Source organism: Sceloporus occidentalis, unplaced genomic scaffold, assembly GCF_023333645.1.
Source record: "Sceloporus occidentalis isolate IW3139 unplaced genomic scaffold, rSceOcc1.0.p SCAF_173, whole genome shotgun sequence".
Lineage (NCBI taxonomy): Eukaryota > Metazoa > Chordata > Lepidosauria > Squamata > Phrynosomatidae > Sceloporus > Sceloporus occidentalis.
Window position 1 is genome coordinate 1,255,435 of NW_028317153.1, and position 22,502 is coordinate 1,277,936.

The following is a 22,502-nucleotide window of genomic DNA, read 5'->3' on the forward strand; positions in this document are numbered from 1 at the left end:
AGTTTTGTCAGACCCTTTGAATGTATGGACCGTATGAAGCGTTGCGGGAATCATTGGTGCCATATAAATGTATTAAAAGAGAATAATTCTAATAATAGTTTGGTTCAGATACAGAAAGCGAATGTTTTAACAATGAGCTACCTGACGTTCTAATGCGAAAGTTGGACATAAATAGTCAAGACTTCTCTTTTTTGAAGGATCTACAGAATATAAGTGAGGTCTGTCTGGTTTCACCCCCTCTATGGACAGATTATCATCTGTCTCGAGTAAGTTAGGGACAGTTTGTGTTTTGCCGGCATAGGTAGCCCGTGGACATACACACTTTGGGCAGTCCTTATGTTTCTGATCTTCTTTGTTGCTCGTGGGGTCTTTGAAGTCCCTCCGCAGTTTCCCCCTCCCTTCGACTCCAGCTGTCATCTCTTGGGTTCAGCTCCCTGACACTACTCCAGTAGAGTGCTTTAAAAGCAGCCATGTTTCCCCTAAATGCTTGTTGCCCCTGGGGGGGAATCTGAGTGACGACAAGCCTAACAAATGGTATGGGCTGCTTTCTTCTGAGGCAACAGGACGTGTGCTCTGTGTCTGCCTCCTCCATTCATGCTGGTGCCTATACTCATTCATTGCTATTTACATAGTAATTAACTAAAGATTTTTCATGTTATCTATTAAAACGTCTAGGGTTCCGAGGAGAGAAGAGGCGCCGTATTGTGTTCCACATTTGTCTTTTATTAGTTCCTAATTAGAATCACTGTATTGAGGGCATTAATACTATTAGACTGGAATCTACCAGAATTTTACTAATTGTAACATATTGGTTTTAATTTTGTATTCTTCATCCAAACCTCAATGTTTACTGAGTGGGTTTCATTTGTAATTGATGTAAGGGAGTAAGGGGGGCTTATAAAGGGGGATTAATAGAAGTACCCCCCAGTGTGAAAATTAGGATTTGCAATAATATAGACACAATTTTAATTTTTCAAACCAACACATGGCCAGATTCCCAAATAGACATTATAGATCCGGTTATATATTAATTTATCTCAATATCCTAATAAATGAATGCGTCACATCGAGGCTTAAGAAATTTAAACAGATGCTAGTAGCCGAATGCACACCTATACAAAACAGTTTAATTTTAGCCAAAAAATGCATAGACTTGTTGTGATCGATGTTAAATTTCACAAAACCCAATTAAAAGTATTTAAAAAGCTATGGATTGGATTAGCCGATGCTATGGCAGCCCTAATTATGTATTTTTTTCTTTAAAAATTAATTATTATTTTTTTATTTTTTTTTAAATTGGTGAAAAGCCCAACGTTCTGTTCTTTGGCATCTGAAAAATCCACTTGTTTATCTCCGGAATTCAATACATACTGGAGCATAATTGCATTAACTAGAGAAAAGTCATTTTTATGATGGCAAATCACATAACAAAGCAAAATGCAATCAGATGCGTCGGTCTCCGAGGACATGTCTCCTTCATTTTAATACAACATTCTCTTAGGTGGAAAAAAAACTGGAATGTTATTATAGGAAATTTAAATACAGGATATGATTTAGGTAACCTGTTTTAATATTTATACTGTTGTGGAAGAAAAAAAACAGATTATTAAGCGTATGTAACAGAGGAATAAATTATATTTTCTTTGTCTTCTTTCAGGTATAAGGAAATGCTAGATCTCGTGATATCGCAGAGTCTTTCTGTAACCAGCGGGTGCCCAGAGAGCCTCAAGTTTAACCTTTCCGAGAATCACTCTTCGTCTCCTGATGACATAGCAGGTAAGTGGTTTTCTCCCATTCCTCAAATTTTTTATATGACATTATTGTTTCTGGTCTGGAGCAAATTCTGACTGTTCTTGTGTGGGTAAGGTAGGTAGGGATCCAATTCTAGACGGACAGAAAATTATAAACCTAGCTTGAGCTTTTCTGGGTTGAAGCTGGGTGGTGGGATACAGGGTAGGCAGTTTACCCGGATATGAACAACCGTGTTCGTAAGGTTTTCCATTGGTGCTTTGTCCAGTGATGTATGTATCTTCAGTGCTTCCCTAGGCCTAAGCCTGGTAAGCACAAGCAACCAAGACATATTACTATAACTGGGAACTCTTTGGGTTTTGCCTGAAGAAGTGCTGCTTAATGGGTCTTGGGACCACTACTGGGGAAACTCGCGTTGTGGCACAGCCCACTCTCACTTTCCATCCAACAATGACGCGTGTCCCGTGACATCAATGTAACCACCATCCTACAAGGCTGGGCTCGAGGTCAGAAAGTTTCCATGTATGCATATTACCATGACGTAATATCCTGGTGCTCCGTATCTTAAAGGTGTGCAGCGCCTTTTAATGCATCATATGGAGGCTGTGAACGGTCATCCATAGTGTTAATGGGCCTGATCAGGAATATCAGCAATCTCCCTTTTAACCAACCCATTGAGCAGTGGAACTATACGGAGCCTGACCCCCTAATAGGGTGATTGGCTCACTGTTGTGCAGCAAAGGGGCAGCTGCCCCCTTAACCTGCCCCATAGGCCTAGATGCACCAGGCCCAAAAACAACACTTGCTTTGTTATCGGTACCTGGAATAGGATGCCGTACTTTCCACATACGCTGACCTTGAGGACCTCCTGTCCTGCCTTATATATTAGCCAGTAAAGGGGTGGAGCTGAGCTGGGAAGGTGGGGTTAGTGATGAGTGGGTGGAGCCAAAGAGGATATAAGAACACCTTGTAGGCTCAGGAGAGAAACATCTTATGCTTTTCGTTAAGCTTGCTATATATTTGAGTATACGTTCTATTTAAATGCAATATGCCACCTTTATTTACGGTTTTAAATACCTAACTCCAATTGTATAGATCAACACAAAATGGCGGGTTCACTTGGCTGAACTATTGTTGCGTAAATTACATTTTATGCGTCATGTTCAGACCAGAAACACTATTTAGGAGACATCCACCTAAACATTTTCAAAGCATGAACATCTTCTCTGGCAAGTGAAAAATGGGACACGGCGTTCGAAAGGCGGCTACAACCTTGTAAAACCATTAGGCTTTTCAAATCATCCATGCGAGAAAAACCCCCCAGAATAAATGTGTTTTAAGAATTATTGGCAAGCGCACTTGTTGAACGAGTTCTCACAAGTTCATTCGCGACTTCATTCCAAAGCATTGTTTGATTTTTCTCCTCGATTAGTACATCTTTAGCTGTTTAAACCATTAGTGGCATTTATAATATACGAGTCTTACTTAAGGAAGAGGCATTTCTATTGCTTAACACCAAATATATTGTTACGCCAGAAAACTGGGGCTTGCTTTCATATAGATGTCTTAAGACACATTGTGTTATTAGGAGATATCGCGCAAAAATGTATGGGGTCTTTGGCCCCTAGTTGTAGAACGAAAGTCCTAAAAGGCGAGGAATGTCCTCAATTCAGCAAATGCATTTACCCCAAGGGGTATATTTCAACATACTGGTGGCATTGGCCCAGGGGCAGCACTATATTGTGCCCTAGGTCCCAGTTCCAAGGGGGTCAGCAGTCCCTGCGCCACAAAACCATGAACAGGGCAGAGCGCTCTCTTGGGGCACAGCATTCATAGACAATGAAGATGGTGGCCATGGAGGGGGGCGGCTAGGGGTACTGCCCTGGTTCAGGCCTAGGGCAACACCTGAGTTAAATACTCCTCTGCTTAGGGGAAAATTCAGATACCCCCAGTGGACTGAAGTTTGCCCCATGTTGACACCGGATGGCTGCCGCTCCCTTTAGTATGATCTTTGGTGTCGAAATTTGCCAAGCAGACCCATTTTTGTATCGTCTATATCCTCAGAATAGATTGTTGTTTCTGTAAGTCAAATTGTTATATTATAGACTACATGTTATGTCCCGTCTACCCTTTGTACAGCGCTACAGAATTTGATGTCGCTATATAAAACAATAAATAATATTAATAATAATAAAAAGAGGCAAATCTTTTTTATTATGAAGTTACGAGAAAGCGATGTAATTGTAACGGCCACGACAGATAAAATGAATACTAGTAGACAATAAAGGACGAGGACCTGCAGAAAGACGAGGTTAACCAAGGTCACGGGGTGCTGTGAAAGACGCCAACTCCTCTAACTGCCCATCGCAAGTCTTCAGCAAACATCATTAAAAATGCATGGCGTTCCGTCTGCTCTCCCTTTAATGCCAGCACTTAAAAGAATTAAAAGATGGCCGACCAAGTGTTAAAAGACTAACATTAACCTAACATAAGGTTGTGACAGTTCTCAGATGGTTTCCTTCTGAAGAAGAGACCTCCGATGCCCCGAAAGCTCGTCTGACTTTACTTTTTTTGGCCGTATAATTTAAGAATTAATGATCTTCTTAAGCTCAGCCTACAATCAGTCTAAACGAAATAGGCTATTAAGTTTTAATGGAGGACAAAGTTTAATTTTCTGTAAATTATTTTCTTCCAGATAAATCAAAGAAAGTATCTTCTAGACAAACCTTCTCACATTCAGGTAGGGAAAAACATCTGGATTAAAATAGGTTGTTCTTATTCACCAATGGAATCTTTAAAGGGAAATTAAACATCCTTGTAGGACGATCCCCCCCCCCCCCCCACCATACCTCCGGTTAATGAGTCCGTTAATATACGAATTAAAATGTTTCTAAAGTTCATTGTGGGTATGGAAACCCAATAAATGATCCTGTTTTTTAATGTCCTATTATGGGTGTAAGACAAAATTTAAGTAAGACAAAATGGCCGCCAAGACTACCACAAGGACGTTGAGTAGAAGTCAATTCTAGAATTGCTGACTTGGGTCATTTTCTATTCTCACGCGGATGCATAAATCAGGAGAAAATGGATTTTAGCTTTAGAGCATCACTTCCTCTGTGACATCATCAGCCCGGCCTCATATGCAAAATAGCTAATTTGCATATGTTGTAGGATTGAGGAATAAAACTATTTTTCTTCTGAATTCCTACTGAATAATAAATCATATCCATACTGTACAAACCTCTCTCAGCTAAATAGACTGTAAGCTCTTCAGGGAAGAAATACTCTATGTTAAGTTCTGTTTTAGGCTACAAATTCTAAGAAAGGTAACTTTATTCCGATTTTGATGTTTTTTTTTTTCTACTTCCTTAAGGAAACGGCAAAGAATCCCAGCAATTTACGCCTGAGGTGAATTACTCGAGGTGAGCTTGCCGGGGGAAAAAAATGTTGAGTATCGTGTTTTCTTAATGTATATTACATGAGTTCCTAGAATCTTAAAGGAGAGACGGCTCCGTGTTCTCTGCAAAAGAACCCGGAGTTCCTATCGATAGAACGTATATATATATATATTCCCAAAAAGTTATAATATTCATAGAAAACAGATGATACGGAGGGTGCCGAACACAGGAAGCCTGAATATGTTTGCATATTTATCAAAGCTTAAAGGCCGGCTAATATATGACATTTATCACTAGAATCACATTAAAAAAATAACTTATTCTTAAACAGTTCTAGTTTCTTCATAATATGTTTTCAGGCAGCTGCATATCAGCCGTTTGTATGAGTTCTCGCTGTTATCTGAGCCCCAATCTACTATACAAACACCACGACTCCTTATCATACTGTCTGTGGGGAAACAATAGAATGGCTCAGTCTTAATCGCCCAGACGACTCCCTGACTAATGAAAGTCTGTGGAGGAGCGGACTTCATTAGCGTTGCCATAAAGCATCAGCTCAGAGTGGTGTTTAAACAGGGAAAGTCACCCAAAAAATCACATGCCTGACAAAAATGGCGGCCTCCAGGTCTGCAGATTAAGGGAGTTTATTGGATCAAAATGAGATAAAACCAGGTTTTTGGAGGTTACTGTATACAGCGCTGGGTATTATTACTGTAAACAGCTCAAGGAGAAGAATATTGTCCATGGCACTTCCCCTCAAGATATATAGGTTGGGGTTAATCCTGATATGGACAATCTGTTTACAGTTCAACATCATTCAGCTGTATTTTTTGCTTATTCACCAGAATCTACATCTTAATCTGGATTTTTTTTCCATAGGCACTACCCTCATATAGTGTCACCCCCATCTATATCAGCCATGGCTGCGTATGGACAGACCCAGTACAGCGCTGGAATCCAGCAGGCAGCGGCATACTCCACGTACCCCCCTCCTGGGCAGGCCTATGGGATCCCATCTTACAGTAAGTCTTGAGTGACATCATACTAGCTGGAGGTTATAGTTATGTGGTCATATGGAAACATGCTATTTCTTATTAAGAAAATCGTATTATTTCTATTAAGTACAACAATACGATAACAATAATTTGCCCTCGGTTTTGTGGTCAACGACCTACCATGCATGGTCAACGATTAATGTCCACCACAAACTCTGGATAAGGAGCCCATAGATGAGGCAGATGAACCTTCATAAAGGCTTCTCTGTGTCTGTGTGTTCCTTGTGATTAAATATGGAATTAAATAGGTAAAAAAAGAAGCTGAGGTGCCCTCAGGGAGAGAAGACCATGTCGATTTAATGTTACACTGATGGTGTCCCTGACCACAAAGTTGTTGGCATGTTGAATTCCTGATCTAAAACATGTTTAGAACCTGCGCAGCAGCTATGTGGTTAAAAGAAAAATGAATGATGGAATCCAAGATTTCATTGACCAGCAACAATGCTCGGTATCTGGATGGGAGGGTCTTGCCAAACAACTGTTGCCGTCCTCGCTGGCAGACTCCTTTTTTTCTTGCGGACTCCTCCGTTCTCTCGTTCCACGCGGCCTGGAAAACATGCAATGCCAGATCTTAGTCCTCAGAGCAAAGCCAATCCTCTGTGAGGAGGACGGAACCAAACCTCGTCCCAAGAATTGTTAATAACCCAACGTAATGTGGAATTCTGGAGAGTAGTGCGTCCGGGGGGCCGAAGGATATCTGCCTACAGTCCCGCCTTTGCCAACAAGTCGCAACAACCAGTCTTATTTCTCAGCTGTCCTGGAAAATGTCCAGTTTATTGGCATTGCCTAACAATACGCTTGGTGCCCAAACCAGAGGAATGTTGGCCTGGATTTAGAAAGCCTTTCAGCACTAGGGAAGGGAGGGAGACAAGAAAAAATATCGCAACTCAAACTCAGGGAGGACCAGCTTAAAAAAAGATTGGAGAGATTCCTCTTTAATTTAACGTACTATAAACAAGAGGGTGGTAGATAAGTGAAACAGCCTCCCAGCAGAAGTGGTAGAGGGTAAAACAGTGAGGGTATTAAACATGCATGGGATAGACATAAGGCTCCTGAATCTAAGACGAGACCAATGACTGATTAAGGTTTGAGTCTTTACAGCAGGAAAAGCGGCAGACCAGATGGGGCCGTTTTGACGTTCTATGTTTCTACGTCTCAAATGCTACATAATATTTCAAATCTTTTTATTTGCTATTTATTTAATTACCATATAAGATTAAAAAAAAAAAACATTAACAAAATCACCATTATTATACTTTTTAATAATTGTATTTAAATTCACAGCCACGTTAACATTTCTCATAAAAAAAAAATATTTTAAAAAAAAAAAAGTTTTTTTACAAAAATCTCACAAAGGCAGATTTGCGGGGTTTATTCCGGAAGACAATGCTCTGGGTTTCTTTGGTGGGGCCGAGGGGCTGGAGTGTATCCAGCGAAAATACTGAACAGTTGTTTCTGGTAGAGCAGGTGAAAGTCCGACCATTTGCTACCGGATTGTGTCTTTAGGGCGCACACATGGCAGGCCCATATGTTGCTTATAAATCCTGTAGATTACCTATTAGGGTCACTTCTCATACAATACGCGCTCCGCCAGCGAATGAAAACCCCCACCTGGCCGCGAATCCGGAACAATGAGGTTTTATTTTTTATGGTAACATTTATTGAGGTCATTTTTCTAGACAAAACAGCATATTGTGTGGAAATTCATTTGGTGTGATTTCTTTATTATTATAAATTTTTTTTCATTTGCGTGTTAACAGTAATCATCTGGTTTTCTTATAAGCACTTCAGGGAAAATTAACCCTGTCTGCTCCGCGAGGCGCACGCCTTTCCTGAATGCCGGAATCGTAAAGAAAGCGCTTTTGTTGTAATAATGTTTTAAGCTAAGTTGCAAAAGTTCTATTCCAGAATTCTTGATTCTTTTAGGGATCAATACTTATGTTTTCGCGGCAAAGGGAGTTTCCTGTGAATATATATTATTATAACTCAATGGGGAGGAATAATCAAGCAGATCTTGAGAGCAGCAAGTTCTCTTAAAGTATACACATAAGATGCTATAACGACTCCAACCTTAATCAGTCGTTGGTCTCGTCCTAGATTCAGGAGCCATATGCCTACCCCATGCATGTTTAATACCCTCGCTGTATTACCATCTCCTACTTCTGCTGGGAGGCTGTTCCACTTATCTACCACCCTCTCGGTAAAGTAAAACTTACAAGCCTCTGATCCCCACCTGTCCTTTGTTAAATCCCTTTATGTATCTCTCTGCCTTAGTACGGTGGAAACACTAATAAAAAAGCCAATTTATTTATCTTGATTCAAGGTCAACAAAACCAAACAAAAAAAATATTTACTGTAAACAAATTAAAATGATACAATATCAGAAGAAAGATCCAGTTTGGGGAAGGAACCGAAAATCTCTTTGAAGTGCCGACGGGGTCTGTATTAATGTTTCTTTTGATCTTAAATTTCTGCTTTTTTGTTTTTTTAGGCATCAAAACAGAAGATAGTTTGAGCCATTCTCCTGGGCAGAGCGGGTTTCTCAGCTACAGCTCGAGTTTCACCACACCGCCTCCGGGACAAGCGCCGTACACCTACCAGATGCACGGTACGTACTCTTATTCATCTTATTTACTGAGATCATGCACATGGATCCATAATGGCGAACAAACCCACGCCTTATAACCCTGAGCACTGTATAGAGTAACAACCCCTCAGCGATGTATACCGCAATAACCCCCCAGCTCTTTATACAGTAAAAAAAAACGGGCCTGTATCCAGCAATGTCGGTCGGTGACAAAAACCTGGTTTTATCTCATTTTCTCCCAATAAACTCCCTTTATCTGCAGACCTGGAAACCGCCATTGTTGTCAGTCATGTGATATTTTGGGTGACATTTCCTTTCACCACGTTGAGTTGATGCTTTATGGCAATGCTAAAAAAAGCATTAGTCAGAGAGTCCGGCTGGATAATTGAGACAGAGCCATTCTATTATTTCCCACAGTTAGTATATTTATATATTTTAATTGTTTAACCTGTGATACAATCAGGTTCTGCTGGTTGAGACGAGATGAGACCCTCATATTTACCCTCGCATTTGGCAGCAATTTACCCTCTTAGGGCTGTTTTGGGTGATGGGGGAGAAATCCGTGAAAATCGAATGGTCTGGAGGAATGAGAAGGTCGTAGAGAAATGAAGTTGGATGGAAGTGTCACCCTTATTCTGTATTTACAGAAATACTTGGCTTTTGATATGTTGATAAGGTGGAATGTGTGGCTGAATTCTGTGGTTTTCTGTGGACATATCCCCGTCGACATACATTGACCAAACTGTATGGCAAGTTGAGTATAGAAAATATGATGATAATAGCAATTTATGGGATTCTATAGCCATTCATGCTACCTGTCTCAATAATACTGTGATCCTCGGTGAATTAAGGGTTAACAAGGCTACTTGCATTAAGTATACCTTTAAGGTATATACCTTAAAAACACGCACTCGTTCCCACGCGTCTACTACGTTGTAAGCTTTTCACCCCTACTGCCAGTAGAATGGTTTTTTTTCCCCCTGGGGGGTAAGAAGAAGAAAAGCAATTGGATTTTTAACCATAAATCAGCCTTTTGAGTAATTTTGCACTATTTTTTATGCTTCTATCCTTATGGGATGAGACCTCAGCAAATGTCTGACTGACAGCTAGGGACAGCTGAAAGCCCCCTCCTGATACATTTCAATACTTAAAAAAGATTCTCATGGGGGAGTTTTAGTGTTTGACTTTTAACCCCTTTGCAGACATAAGTTTTAAAAGGAGACAAAAACTATTTTGAAAGAAAATAACTCCTACAGTCCACCACCCGTCCTCCCTTAATAGAATTTGAAATATACATGATTTTTTATATGTTTTATATGTTTATATATGCTGCCCATATAAAATTATATTAAATTTAACATTTACTATGCTGTTCTCACGATTATAATTTTTTTTTAATTAAACATAGTTATTATTTTTGGCAAAATCTTCTCATTTTTCTTTAAATGTTTTGAATTTATAGCGCAAGTACTTACATTTAAGTGGAAGGGTTTCCATCACCTTTTACCCACCATAACTTATGTAATAGAATTTATAGCGCAAAATATTCAAAAGAAAATAATCAGAAAAAAATAAATCCCCTATTATTCATTAAAGCAAGATTTACCTTGAATTCTATATTTTTATGGGCATCGTAAAATGCAAATAGACGGGGTTAAATTGGCCCCACCCCTTCCACATATGTATCAGGCCTATATCCTACCAGTAATCTTTGTTTTAATTTTACACTGGTTATTACAAAACCTAATCTATGGTATATTTTTATACAATTAATTTTAATTAATTTAATTCATGAAGTTAATTTTAAAATAATTTTTTGGGATTATTTATAATTTTTATTTTATATTTCTGATTTTTTTTCTATATTGGGCTGCTACCCTCAAACCATCTCAGCGTCAAGGCATAAGTAAAGATTTTACATAATAAATAAAACATTCTTATCATCAGTTTTATATAGAAATGCGACCTCAATACTTTTCTTTACAGATTGATATTCATATAAACATAAATGTTTAATTATTTTAGATTTCTTATGTTGTTAGGGTTTTTTATTTTATTTTTTTAGCCCTAAAGCAGTAGTAATAATGGTTTTCGTATAATCCTATTAAAATGTATTACGGCATATCAGATGGTAATTAGGATGAGAGTGAGTTTTGCTCCAATTGTAGCTGTTAAATTATAAGCTCTTGTGCTCAGTGACGAAGTCATTTAAAGCTATTAGGAAGGTGCGCCCTGCAGCTGTGCCGTTCATTTTTGGCTTCTTTCACTAACTCTCACAAAATGTTGATTTACCAGCAGCGGTTCCCAATACTTTTCTCTTTTTCCCCCCCTGTTTTCTCTTTTCCTTTTTTCTTTTCCCTTTTTTTCAGAGAGCACTTCAAGTTTAGGCAGCAGGACAGTTATTATTTATTTTTTATTTATTTCCATTAGCACATACTAAATTACTATTTTTATGTGTTGGGATAGATAGATTGTATTTATCTGACAATGTTATGTCACTGATTAAAAACATGGAGTGCTACAAGTAACCCATTGGACCAAGTTTTATTTGAGTTGGGTCAAGCTCTGGCTTAATTAGTCCACATTTCAACTTAATTTTATTTAATATCCTATGGTTTAGCATCCTATGGTTGTAAAATATCCTTGATGGAAACAACATTCTGTGCCATAAAGTGAGACCTTCCTGTGGTAACATACGAAGCCTAATTACAAGATGTATGATTATGTGTAGCACAGAAGAAATAGTATAATTTAAATGAATCCAACCAAAGCATTGTTCCATACTACGCTGTTGTAGCTTTACGTTGAGTTGATGGTCTAGCACAGAAACGGCATTCAAAAGGGGATAATCACATGTCTCCTTTTGGAATACATGTGCAAGAAAGGGTTAACAGTATCTGATTGTAGAATCTCAAAGTCTTATGAAGGCCGCTGACATCCGATCAACTGCCGAGGCCCGTTGTATGTATCTCTGGGTGGTGGAATCAGCGTTTGTAGGGGGCCCATCTTGATAAAAGTCACTGGTTGCTTTTATTACGCTTGTTGAAGAAAGCTGAGGTTTTTAATTCATCCAAGACGTCGGCCTCCCTGCCTCTTGCCGGTTGGCAGGGGGTGGAAGGAGAGCGAGTTTGTGCTCCATGAAATGGTTCAGGAGTGGTGGCCTTTGAATCATACTCAGTCATTTAAAACACATGCTAACCATTTAATCTCATGCAGGGACGGCTTAGCTCAGCCAGACATCAAACAAAATATTAATCGGGGCGACGGTGTGATTTTTCTGCATCCTTCGAGGTGCTGCTGTGCCTTTATTATAAGCCTTTACATCAAGTGATTAGCAGTTTTGACTATCGTCACCATCAGCCATATTATTTTAGGTTGGGAAAAATGGTGCAGTAAACTGTACAGGCGCACCCCTTCCTCACACGCGCTCTTCACAGAGGTCCTCCCGTTGAAGAAGGTCCCAGGAGCTGAAACTGAAGTCCTTCTGAATCACATATTGATTTACATTAACTGAATTGAGGACTGCCACTTTATTTAACTATCCTCACCATAGCCAAATACTTCATAACAATGTAATATTTCAAAATTTAAGGCATAGAACCTTAATGAAACAGAGAATCTGCCGGCAGATCAGACCGATTTGGCCCCCCGTCTAGTCGTCCGTTTCTCCTGCTGTAAAGACTCAAACCTTAATCAGTCGTTGGTCTCGTCTTAAATTAAGGAGCTGTATGCCTACCCCATGCATGTTTAATACCCTCATTGTATTACCCTCTACCACTTCTGCTGGTAGTCTGCTCCACTCATCTACCACCCTCTCAGTAAAGTAAAACTTTCTGACATCACAATCTAATGGCCACAGTGAAACTATGACCTGAAAATCAAAGAACATGATACCCATTATAACAGCAGAACCAGCGAAACGTCGGTTATATGTAAAAACTGGTTCATGATTGACATGTGGTGGCAATTACTATTCGAAATACATGTCTCAAAAGCACAATGAATTCTGTTATTAGTTCCATTTTAGAATTTTCGGTAATTTTCTTTTTTTTGTGCCACGTTAATTGAGGTTTCTCTAACGGTTGCAATCATGTAAATTAGGTCACGTTGACGCAAGTCATCGACATGAAAGGACAAATTCAAAGTTGCCTTAAAATCAGCTCCTGACACTAACTTCATGGGTCTTAGCGAGTTACTTAACCTTGTTACTCCATTGCGGGGTCTGTGTTATGGCAGAGCATATTGAATAAATGAAATTGGAAGAAAAATTCCTTAGCTTCTGCTGTATTTAACCTCTGACCCCCGCATTAATGCAAAACAGCCCCGGTGGCTGAAAAATCTGATCTGGTGAAACCGACTTGTGTGCGTTTTAGCTGAAAAATTAAAATGATATTTGAGTGGATGCCAACCTCTTACAAAATCTTGTAGAAACTCAAAAACCCCCCCAAAATACCTTTTTTTTTGGTAAGTCTACAAAATAAGTACCTGAATCCGTAGACATTATAGTTGCAGAAAATACTGACAAAATATACTATTTTACTGTAAGATTTAAGGACCAGTTTGGGCAGCGACTGCTAGATAATAAAACAAAATCACAAAGCAAACTGTGAAGCGTTCACAAAAAACGTTTGGCCGGGGAATTCGAGTTCCCTTTTTGTATCATTTTTGTTTAATTTTTTGTTTTTTTTATAACAAGTACTCTATTTAAACCTCTCGTTCACAAAGCTTCCAACTTTACTACTCGTTCCTCCCAAGTCGAGGGTCTTAACCCCGGATCTTGAGCCGCAGGACTACGAGCTAAGACCAGAAGGACGTTGGGTTGACGTCTAACTCGAAGTCTTCGCACTTGACTTTAGCTATGTCAAAGATTCAAAGTCTTGACCCCAAAAATTCCTCTGCCTGCAGACTTATGTTTCTGAGATCTCCTACGGGATTATGTAGTAATTTTGCGCACGTCCAGGAACACTGGATCTCCTTCTCGTTTGTTGCCTAACTCATGCATTGAAGTCCTGGATTCTTGACCCCAACTTACGTTGGGGGATTTCATTTGGTCAATCAAACGTTAGCCTCTCTAGTGGCTTTCCGTGGAAAATGAAAGATATTACAGTAAAGTTTGTTATTTTCATAATTCACTCTTTTTATTTTCGCGAATTTGTTTCCAGTCCTCCAGAAACGTACCCGGAAACACCCGTAAGGCAGGATTTTTACGTTCGAACAGGTTACGTGTCACGGACGCGTCATTAGCCGCATTCTGCGAATACTGTTGGGTTATGCAATGCTTGAAATGACTCGCTAATCATGAGAGGTAGAAAAGCCATGACCCCACTTACCTTATTAAAAACGCAAAGCATTACTGACTTCGGGGGAATGTTCTTTAAACGTTTTATTCTATTAATCTTGGAGTACGAGCAAAATCACCTGGCATTTTCCCCCATCATCCACGAAATAATGGAGTGTACAGATTAAAATAAGCAATGTATATGTATTAGAAACCCACATTTGAAGCCATTTAAAATTCCTGTTCTTGGGACCTATATGATTATTATTCCTCCCCATTAACTTATCTTTCCCTAATAAGTTGCTGATTGTTACTGATTGGTTCAAGGAGCCTTTTCATGATGAGAGGAAGAAAAGGGAAAGAACTTCAGGGCAGGAAATTAATTAGAGAATGCTAATATTGCCACCTTTTGCCAGAAGTGGGAGGGGCTTATTCTTGAAGTGGACAGGGCTGAGGCATCACCACCGGCCCATCTTACTCAAGTAGTCACACAAGCCACAACATGCTTACACCAATACCTGGTTTCGCCCGGAGGCTCCGAGAGAAGCACTGCTTCTCCGAGTTGCGAGAGCGGTGTTCTTATATGCCCCACTCCCCGCCCATTGCCCCTTCAAATGTTTCGCGTGACATCAGCGGGAACGCCCATAACGTCAGACTTCCTGCCCGCATTCCGAAAGAGGGGGGGCTCTAGGTAGCCAGAGCCATAACGTTCCCAGGTATGCTTACATTATACTGGCCTAACATTGATGAAAAGTTATGTGGGGCACATTTTGATGACATCATACATGTTTAACATTGTGCCCCGATGACTTATGTTTGCCCTTTTTCTTTCGATTTAGACCAAATCAGTTGGGCTGAATGCATGTTATAAAACGTGCAAGCAGGTATATAAAAACATCAATAAATTCTTAACCTGGGACAATTTACAAAAAAAAAATAATAATAAAATCAAATTTAAAACAATATATTGTGATATTCATATACTTAACAACTAGTAAAAACAAAATCTAAAAGCCAGGTTTGCTTCATAAAACCGAACTCTCCATAAAGTGAGATTTCTTTTTGTTTTATTTTAAGAACTTGGACAGAACATATGGTTTTGATTAGCTTTAGTCTAAGACTATGGCGGCAGAGCTGAGTCTTAACCCTGCAGAGAGTCTTAAGGGTATTAAGAGGCCTCATTTGTCAAGGGTCAGATCACGCATTTTATTGTACAATTAATGTTTCACAAATAATGCTCGAGATATCTCTCTCTCTCCCTTTAAAGGGGAAGTATCTCAGAATATTTTTGCTGTATTAAATTAAAATTATTCTGAATAAAGTCTCTTTTTCCATCTCTTTACAGATAATTAGAGTGTATAATACATGTAAACAGTCTTAAAGCAAATATTTTTAATGATAAAAGGATTAAAAGGAGAACTGGACACTCATCATAATGAATATACAGTCCCATTGTACATTGTGCAGGAATATATAAATCAATAAATTAATAAGTATAACAGGGAACATTTTTTTAGATGTTATAGTGATTTAAGGAAGCTGTATTTTCTACTTGGATTATTCTTTAGGACTTTAGTGTCTACATTCCTACGATCAACCATATTTAAAGATATATTCTTAGGGAGTTTCAAAACTCAATAAAATTCCAATAATGACTCGTTCACGGATAATAAATACCGAGTATAAAATATCACCAGGCATTAGCTCTGTGAGATTCGTTAATGGGAGGAAGTAGAGGGGCGGTTCCTAATAAAACAAAAGGGCTCCCTGCATGCACAGATTTCAGGTCAACAAAGATGTAAAGACTAATAAAAAATAATAATAAAAAATGGATGATATAATCCCATGTAAAAACAGATGATGTTTCTTCTAGATAATTCAAAAGTGATATCCTGATTTTTAAAATCATGTTTATTGCCCATAACTTGAGAATATACAAAGTTTGCAGGGGGCATAAGATATTTATTGAGGTACTTAAAAGACAAGCAAGAGAAAAAATTCTTATATAAAATATCCTCCGATCATTTTTAAATTACCTTGGTTTATTTATTCCTACGAGCAACATGCTCTAATTAGTAATTAAATGCAATGGGCTTTTTGAAAAATTACAATTGTAAAGTAGGGAGGGTCGTTCTAAAAACAAAACCAGAAACCTTTACAACAACAAAAAAAATGTATATATGCATTAAAAAAATTGCCCCTGGGGCAGAGTTTGTAACATAGTTTGCTAATGAAATTATTTGGAATAGTTGGAATAATTAAATAGCAGAGACTTGAACAACTGGAACTGGAAGACAGACGGCTCGGATCTTTCAATACAGGCCACTTTAAGAACGAGGTGGGGTGATTTGCTAAAGTTACATAGTATCCTTACAGAACGTTTTAATGGAATTTAGGATTTGTCTCGATGAAATCTGTAGGGAGCAAATTAATGAAAGAAAAATAAATAAAATACTGTTATAAAATAAAAGTGTTTTTGTTCCTTTTCCCCCCAGTTTTTTTGTTAAAACAATGTTTTCCCACTAGATGAAAAAGTCAAAGGTTGAGTTTATTCTTATATTATTTTGCGCCGGAGAGCCAGGCAGAAATGTTTATATATCTATAGCATAAAGAACGCTTATGGATTCAGAATATATTAAAGATGGCGTTACCGAGCTGCTCATTTTATTCCCTTTCCCGATTTAAGGCTTTTTTCCCCTGCTGCTATGGCGACAAAGCCTTTCTACCTATCAGCACCTTGACCCTGCGTCGCGGGACAGCAAGAAATAATTTATAAGGCTAGGAAAAAATCTGAACGGGATAGAATGTTATCTGTATATTATGTATGTTTTATTTTTTTTATATGTGTGAGGAACTAGAATGGAGATTCCAATCGCTTTAACATCTAAAGCTTCCAAATGTGTTATATGAGAAACCCTCCATGAAGGATTTGGCCGGAGCTCCACAGGCACTTAAGACTGAATATTTCAATGATATTTATGTCAGTGTATCAGAGGAAAATGGTGAAAACTCTTGTGTACAGAGAAATCCATGCCAACGAACATTTGGACCATCATAAAAAATCAACTCAGCCATACAGAAACAAATTATCACTAGACCAGAAGACAATGTATCATTCACGTTTATATGGCCGTGTTAAGAGTTTGAGATTCTCCCATAAGTAGTTGCCCCGGTTTAGCATTTCAAATGCTCCATTTTACATGCTCCGAGGGCTACATGTGGTAGCAAATTCATTCTAGAACCATAACCCATTCCTGTTGCTTCCTGGCAAGGAATTCCATTTTTTTTCTCTGCATATTCTTTGTGACTTCCCCTGGCATGACGAAGTTTATTCAGCTGTTCATTCTCTACTTAATCCAGCGTCTTAAAATAAAAACAAACAAAATCTTTAGGGAAAGAACATGGGGGAAGACACTGGAGCCCTGTCCACACTTAGGAAAACAAAGAGAAAAAGAAAATGATAAGATACTGTCCTCATGGTTTTACTGTTCTGGTGTTAAAAAGGGCCAGTCTCTCATAGAACCACAGAGGATCCGAATGGTTTGGTCCAAAAGTCTTATTTCTCTTATAAACACAGAAGATCCGAATGGTTTGGTCCAAAAGTTTTATTTCTCCTATAAACACAGAGGATCTGAATGGTTTGGGCCAAAAGTTTTAATTAAACTTTCTCCTTGAAGCACAGAGGATCCGAATGGTTTGGTCGAAAAGTTTTAAATTTAATATCTCCTAGAAACACAGAGGAGCTGAATGGTTTGGACCAAACGTTTTAATTAAAACTTCTCCTAGAAAGCCAAAGGATCCGGATGGTTCCTCCTACTGAGTCCTATAGCAGCAGGAAGTCACTGTAAGACCAAGTACAAACAAAAATTGCTTCCCCCAGTTATTAGTAGACAATGAAGCTTTTGCACATTTCCATTTTCAGTAACTTTGTTTTCCCCTCCTCTCTAAGGTCCATCAGGGATTTATCAAGGAGCCAACGGTTTGACCAACACAGGATCATTTGGTGGTGTCCATCAGGTGAGATGTTGTATGTAAATATTAAGCCTTATCTTTAATAACCCCAATTGGGAGATCATAAACCGTAAAGGCATCCCCCACCTCTGGAAATAGGACTTCCCTTATTAAAAAAAAATCCAAACAATCCAAAAATATAGAATTCTCTGATATTGAAAATCTATACCCAACAATAGGAGAGGTAAGCATCAACATGAAGTAAATTAATTTGCCACTGCCAATATTTTGGGTGAGATTTCAAAGTGCATTATTTGTTACAAAGAAGAAAATAAACAATTTTATGTTCTTGTTGATACTTTGTTTTTCACATTTTTGACATCTCTGAGTTCTGTTTCTTCCCTTTCTCTGTAATTAGTGGTTTGAGTTTGTAATCTACAATGTTTATTGTTCCGCCATACACCCTCGTAGGTTTACTTATCAAAAAAAAAAAAAAAAAGCAATGTTCTTTCCAAAATTAAAGTAAGCACAAAAACATTTCAGAAAACGCCATTTTATACGACATACATTAACCGAAAGCACAATCACTCCTTCTGTGTTTATCTGGCCCTTAATAACTTTTCTCAAGAATTTGGGCTTCAAATTGGTAAAGCAAATATCTTTTCACTAAGAGAGATTTTGGCAGTTTCTACGCGGTGGGATTTTTTGCCAGCTCTGTGCAGTTGCTTTGAGATATCTAATACGTTATTAAGTAAAAACTGGTTTATAGCACAAAGCAGATAAGAATCGGACAAGGTTTTTTTTTTTTTTACATTTTGCTAAATAATATTCCATTACAATTTTTGCTAAATCAAAATGACTTACTTTTTTTAGAATCTGTTTTTTTCTCTATGACCAATTAGGGTCCTTAAAAAGTCTGCTTTTTTACAAAAAAATTATATTTTTATTTGTATTTTTTAATACATTTTAAGTAATCTGCCTGGCAGCCAATGATTACGCCAGTGGTAGTTGTCACGCATCTAATTAACTACTCACCTCTCGTGGTAGACCTACCATCTTTGAATAGATTCTGTACCAATTATGAGCGACAACGGTTTTTGGGATCAGTAGCCAATTGGAAAAAGTAATGCTGATATTAGGGTGATATAAGTCTAAATGCCCCAATAATAACCAAATTGGCTCACATTGCCTTCTAGCAAGCTTACTTGTCCAGTGCCCACAGAAAGTATCTTATCATGGGTTGCCTCATGTTCTACTTGACGTTATGGACCCACTCTGGACTTCAAAGGTCTAAAAGCTCAGCTAGATATTAGATATTAAATATAAAAATTATGCATGCTCCAAGGATCCTTTACCAAGCTAAAATCCATTTTTGTTTTTGTCAAAGGAATATTCATCGTACCCTGGTTTCAGCCAAGGTCAATATCCCCAGTATTACAGCACGTCATACAACTCTCCATATGTACCAACAAATGGTGTCAGTCCAACGTCTCTGTCCACAAGCTCGTACTCCCTTCAGGAGTCTTCCCATCACATATCAAATGAGAGCCCTGAATCTTTGTCTGGTAAGTCAATATGATTTATATTTTCCGCTTCTTGCAGACTGAAGGAGGGGTTAGAATGTTGAGCATTACTTGGAATTTTACATAAAACAGTTCATTGGTTTGTTCTTTAACAATGTTAAAAATGAAATTAGGCATAATTACCCGTTAACAAAAAGGATAGTGTCTCCTCACATCATCATCTTTGATGTAAGCAGTTCAAGCTTTGAATATCAAAGGTTAAAATAAGAAAACCACATAATGGGCCGCCATATTGTTTTCTCAAGTGCAGGTCACTGAGTTAGAAGAACACCTGTTATTTTTTCTATTACCTAAGATGAGTTCTATGAACAAGTATCTAGATGGCTTTGCATGGTTTTGTAACAAATGTTTTATTGTCATTCAGGTGAATATAATGCCCATAATGGTCCTTCCACACCCATTAAAGATTCAGACAGCGATCGGCAGCACAGAGGATCTGACGGGAAGTTACGCGGTAGATCGAAAAGGAACAATGACCCAACCCCCACGGTGGATAATGAAATCGAGGTATGTTCAGAAGCACAAATACTACTTTAAGGCCAAATCATGGACGACCATGTACTCGACCATATTTTGGGTCTAGTAGTTCAGTCTGATGATGTCTACAGACTAAACAAACTGTATGCCGCCAAGGACAGCCATGATTGCGTGATTATACCTCCCCATTAGACTGCTCTTCTGCTTTTACGGAAGCCTTGGGGGGTAATTCAGGACATGGAAGTAGTTAATTTTGTAGGTTTTGCTCACTAACTCTGTTGAGTTCCCTAAATTCGAAACTGAAGATCCCGTAGAACAATAATGCCAACTGAAAATCCTAAAGCCATGTAGGTTACTTAAAGGTACAGTTAGGAAAATGTTCTCAAAGAGGCCAAGGTTTCCAGTTAAAACAATTGTTTGCTTCCATTGGGCGGCCGAGCCAAACATTCACAGATGTTGTGGATTACAAGGTATACGCTACAATTTCTGAAACTTAACAAAAAAATACAAAAAAACAATTGAGTGATGATTTACGGACTTTGGAATGAAATTTTTTGGCATGCCGTACATCGAAACATATGCTACCGTGCATCAAAATCTGCTGCCTAAATATTGTGGTAATAGCCACCGGCGTTATTTAATCCTTTGAGTGCCGATACTGCGTGAAGCTGTGTATTGCTTTGAAGAAGTTAAAATATTGGTAGATGAGAGAACGCCTAGACATTTTTTTAAATCTCTTGCTTTGTGTAGCCAGCTCCGTAGACCTTATAGGAATGTTCCATCAGGATGGGGGTTTGGCCAAAGCTTTTGATTGATTTTGATAAAATTAGATTTTGGTATGATCCCCTCTTCCAAAACAACCTCATGAAAACCCATAGTTCAAATTTGAAACTGCTCCTGTGGCCCCTTGTGGCTTTCTAGTACCCTCTCTGTGGTTCAGTCAACCCTGCGGTTGACCAGAACCACCAGTTCTTCCCACCGTCCACAGAATTCCGATTTTGTGGATGAAAGTTCCACCTAAACAGCTATATTTCTTCTTTTGCCCAGATATGTCCCAGTATCTATACAACACATATATAATTAATTTAAGAACCAGAAACTTTTTGAAGTCGTCACACCAGAATTAAAACGAGAAAACCATTTGATCCATGGGTTCTACACACAGTAGAGAACAACATTACCTAGTCCATCATTCTGTCGAGTTTATCCCATTTTTCCTAATATATTTTCCACCTGGTTATTTAGATTTTCTGTTGAGGAGGAGAAGATTTTGCAAGCTCGATTTTTTTAAAAGTCTTGGCTGACTATCAAAGGTTTTTTTTTTTAAATAATAATACATTAAAGCCGGATAGAATATATTTGAATAACTGTCCTGGAGTTGGGCAAGAATACAAAAAGACCCTTAAATATGTTATCTGCTCAGAACCGTCCTGTCTCAGAAACACATTGATGTTACATTTTATTGTGATTTTTTTGTTGTTTTCTTTTCTTCAAATAACATATAATGGTTGGGGGGGTACAAGCTCCGCTATAGAGTCCTAGAGTCAGGGGTCATTTTGAGATTATATTTTCTCTCTTTTACCAACGGACGATCATTAATAAATCTCCTTTGGGAAATACTTGATAAATTCAGTGTTTTTGAAATGAAGTCTTCACTGGAGGGAACCTTTAAAAATAAATAAAGAAGGGGCTATTGATGTTTTGACTCCAGAGTGCAGAAGGCTAAAAGGGCTTCGTGAACATGAGATCTTGATCATCTTGGGTTTAACCCCCAAGAACTATCAAATCAGATGAATTTAAGGCAATATCCGTGCCTGAAACTTGAGTTTAGTAAATAAGGTTCTCACGTAATGTCACCTCCTTCGTCAAGATGTTGGGAGAAATTAGGGAGTATAAAAAAAATTTAAAAGCTCAGCACCTCTGATATCTGCAACCCCAAAGTACGTGTTCTGAGAAAGACTCCTGTCCACCACAGATGAACAGATCCCAAAGTTTCCTTTGCCCCACCATTTTCTCGCCAACAACAGCATAAAAAAAAGTATGTAATTAGCAGATAGGGGCCTTCCAAAGGCCAGGAATGTGTATTTAAGTGACCCTTTCTGTTCTTCTTACTAAACACCTTCCGTTCTTTGCTTCACAGCGCGTCTTTGTGTGGGATTTGGACGAGACGATAATTATTTTCCACTCTCTGCTCACGGGAACCTTTGCGACCAGATACGGGAAGGTAAGTTCAGTTCATGTTTTCTCATTGTGTATTTGTTCCACCAAATAGGTTTGGGGGGGTTGGTTGTTAGCAATCAACAGCATCAGTCCCCAACCACACATCACCAAATTGTGTTCCATTTAGTGTCTGTTTGGGGTAACTGTTGGATTAGTACAATTTAGTGACATTTTAGTTATTTTTAAGGAAAACAAATGATTAAA

At 38.4% G+C, this 22,502-nt stretch overlaps 1 protein-coding gene across 2 annotated transcripts in view; it reads left to right on the forward strand.

Annotated features, from left to right (window-relative positions):
* Positions 1–1,667: 1,667 nt before the first annotated feature.
* LOC149279290 (protein phosphatase EYA2-like) overlaps positions 1,668–22,502 on the forward strand; it is a 42,167-nt gene continuing 21,332 nt past the window's right edge. The window contains exons 1-9 of one of the 2 annotated variants that reach the window (XM_089501351.1): positions 1,668–1,776; positions 4,445–4,489; positions 5,123–5,171; positions 6,027–6,169; positions 8,694–8,810; positions 18,017–18,084; positions 19,406–19,583; positions 19,966–20,108; positions 22,219–22,302. In XM_089501351.1, coding sequence (XP_089357477.1) covers positions 1,668–1,776; positions 4,445–4,489; positions 5,123–5,171; positions 6,027–6,169; positions 8,694–8,810; positions 18,017–18,084; positions 19,406–19,583; positions 19,966–20,108; positions 22,219–22,302 — 936 coding nt within the window. Of the gene's footprint in view, positions 1,777–4,444; positions 4,490–5,122; positions 5,172–6,026; positions 6,170–8,693; positions 8,811–18,016; positions 18,085–19,405; positions 19,584–19,965; positions 20,109–22,218; positions 22,303–22,502 lie in introns of those variants that run through there. The other variant, XM_089501352.1, reaches the window with a different exon arrangement.